Source organism: Octopus bimaculoides, chromosome 5, assembly GCF_046866305.1.
Source record: "Octopus bimaculoides isolate indiv1 chromosome 5, ASM4686630v1, whole genome shotgun sequence".
NCBI lineage: Eukaryota > Metazoa > Mollusca > Cephalopoda > Octopoda > Octopodidae > Octopus > Octopus bimaculoides.
In genome coordinates this window covers 116,446,695-116,448,228 of record NC_142932.1, presented here as the reverse complement: position 1 = coordinate 116,448,228, position 1,534 = coordinate 116,446,695, and the positions used below count along the sequence as shown (strand labels likewise).

At 41.0% G+C, this 1,534-nt stretch overlaps 1 protein-coding gene across 2 annotated transcripts in view; it reads right to left on the bottom strand.

Annotated features, from left to right (window-relative positions):
• Positions 1-1,100: 1,100 nt before the first annotated feature.
• LOC106877219 (bifunctional FAD diphosphatase/FAD synthase) overlaps positions 1,101-1,534 on the bottom strand; it is a 73,593-nt gene continuing 73,159 nt past the window's right edge. For both annotated transcript variants that reach the window (XM_089353019.1, XM_089353021.1), the window contains one exon: positions 1,101-1,445. In XM_089353019.1, coding sequence (XP_089209145.1) covers positions 1,307-1,445 — 139 coding nt within the window. In that variant the 3' untranslated portion in view covers positions 1,101-1,306. The remainder of the gene's footprint in view (positions 1,446-1,534) is intronic.

Below are 1,534 nucleotides of genomic sequence, written 5' to 3'. Positions count from 1 at the left end.
CACTCTACCAATGACCAGTGCCATCAGAACCTGGTACCAGCGTTTTCTTCAGCCCAAACAGTAAGGAGTGGCTCACAAGCTGTAAGTACCCACATAGTTCTTGAAGGCGGCGCCTTCAAGATACTAGAGGGGATACCCTATCGCTGTGATAGCCCATTAAGGTTAGAGTTAGTTGAACTGATATGCCCAAATAGTCCCAGAAATGCCAGAAAAAAAACAAAATGAAAGCCAGAAATGTAAATAAACGTAGCTGCCCAACCTGCAAGAAATAACAGACCTTATATCTCTTGATTTTTATCAGGAAATAATTAAAAGAATGTTTACGGTACAAACCCTGCAACAGCCCACGAATTGGAGGCAGCCATTGAACGAGAATGTGCACTGGTACCGAACGAAATGCTTCTTGGTGTTCCGCACTTCCATTGATTCGCATTATGAGAAGTGCCTGGACCAGAACGCTCATCAGTTTGAAAAAACTTTTCTCTAGGCGTAGGAGTGGCTGTGTGGTAAGTAGCTTGCTTACGAACCACATGGTTCCGGGTTCAGTCCCACTGCGTGGCACCTTGGGCAAGTGTCTTCTACTATAGCCTCGGGCCGACCAAAGCCTTGTGAGTGGATTTGGTAGAGAGAAACTGAAAGAAGCCCGTCGTATATATGTATATATATATGTATGTGTCTGTGTTTGTCCCCCCAACATCGCTTGACAACCGATGCTGGTGTGTTTACGTCCCTGTCACTTAGCGGTTCGGCAAAAGAGACCGATAGAATAAGTACTAAGCTTACAAAGAATAAGTCCTGGGGTCGATTTGCTCGACTAAAGGCGGTGCTCCAGCATGGCCACAGTCAAATAACTGAAACAAGTAAAAGAGTACTAAAAATACAACACATTAAATAGTGTAGTCCGAGATACACTATTTCTCGGAGGAAAAACACGTTGGTCAACATGATCAAGAAACCTTTGGTTATAAATTTGCGTGCTCAGGACCAACCTAAGGAATAAACAACCACAAAAGCTACAACAACAATAACAAAGACAATAACAACAACACCAATAGCAATAAAGTAAAACATCAGGGGAAAAAAAACTAGAGAGACAAACGTTTCTGAAAAATTAAATACATCTTGAAATATTTTATTATCACACAAAGGAAATACAAATGTTCTTCTTTTTGGCTCTTTTTTTTTACTAAATATTTTTTTTTCTTTCATTCATATAAAATTTTTCTACACAAAAAGTTTCAGTTGGGAATTAAAAAAACGAAAGTGTTGCTTGTCTTTGAGTTAGAGTGGAGGCACAGTCATAGCGTTATATATTCCGTCCGTCGCGCTCTTTTGTCGTATCGGTGAGTTCGTAGGCCGGCCGGAACTTTAACACGCCATATTTATCTGTGTACTGCAGGACAGGATTTGGATGTGTGTTGTTCATCGAACCGAGGGAAGTGTACCTGCGGAAAGTAAAACATTAAGGTTATTAAAAATTGTGGTGTGTATTGTCTCTTTGTGTGTGTGTGTGTGTGCGTGCGAGAACTAGTAC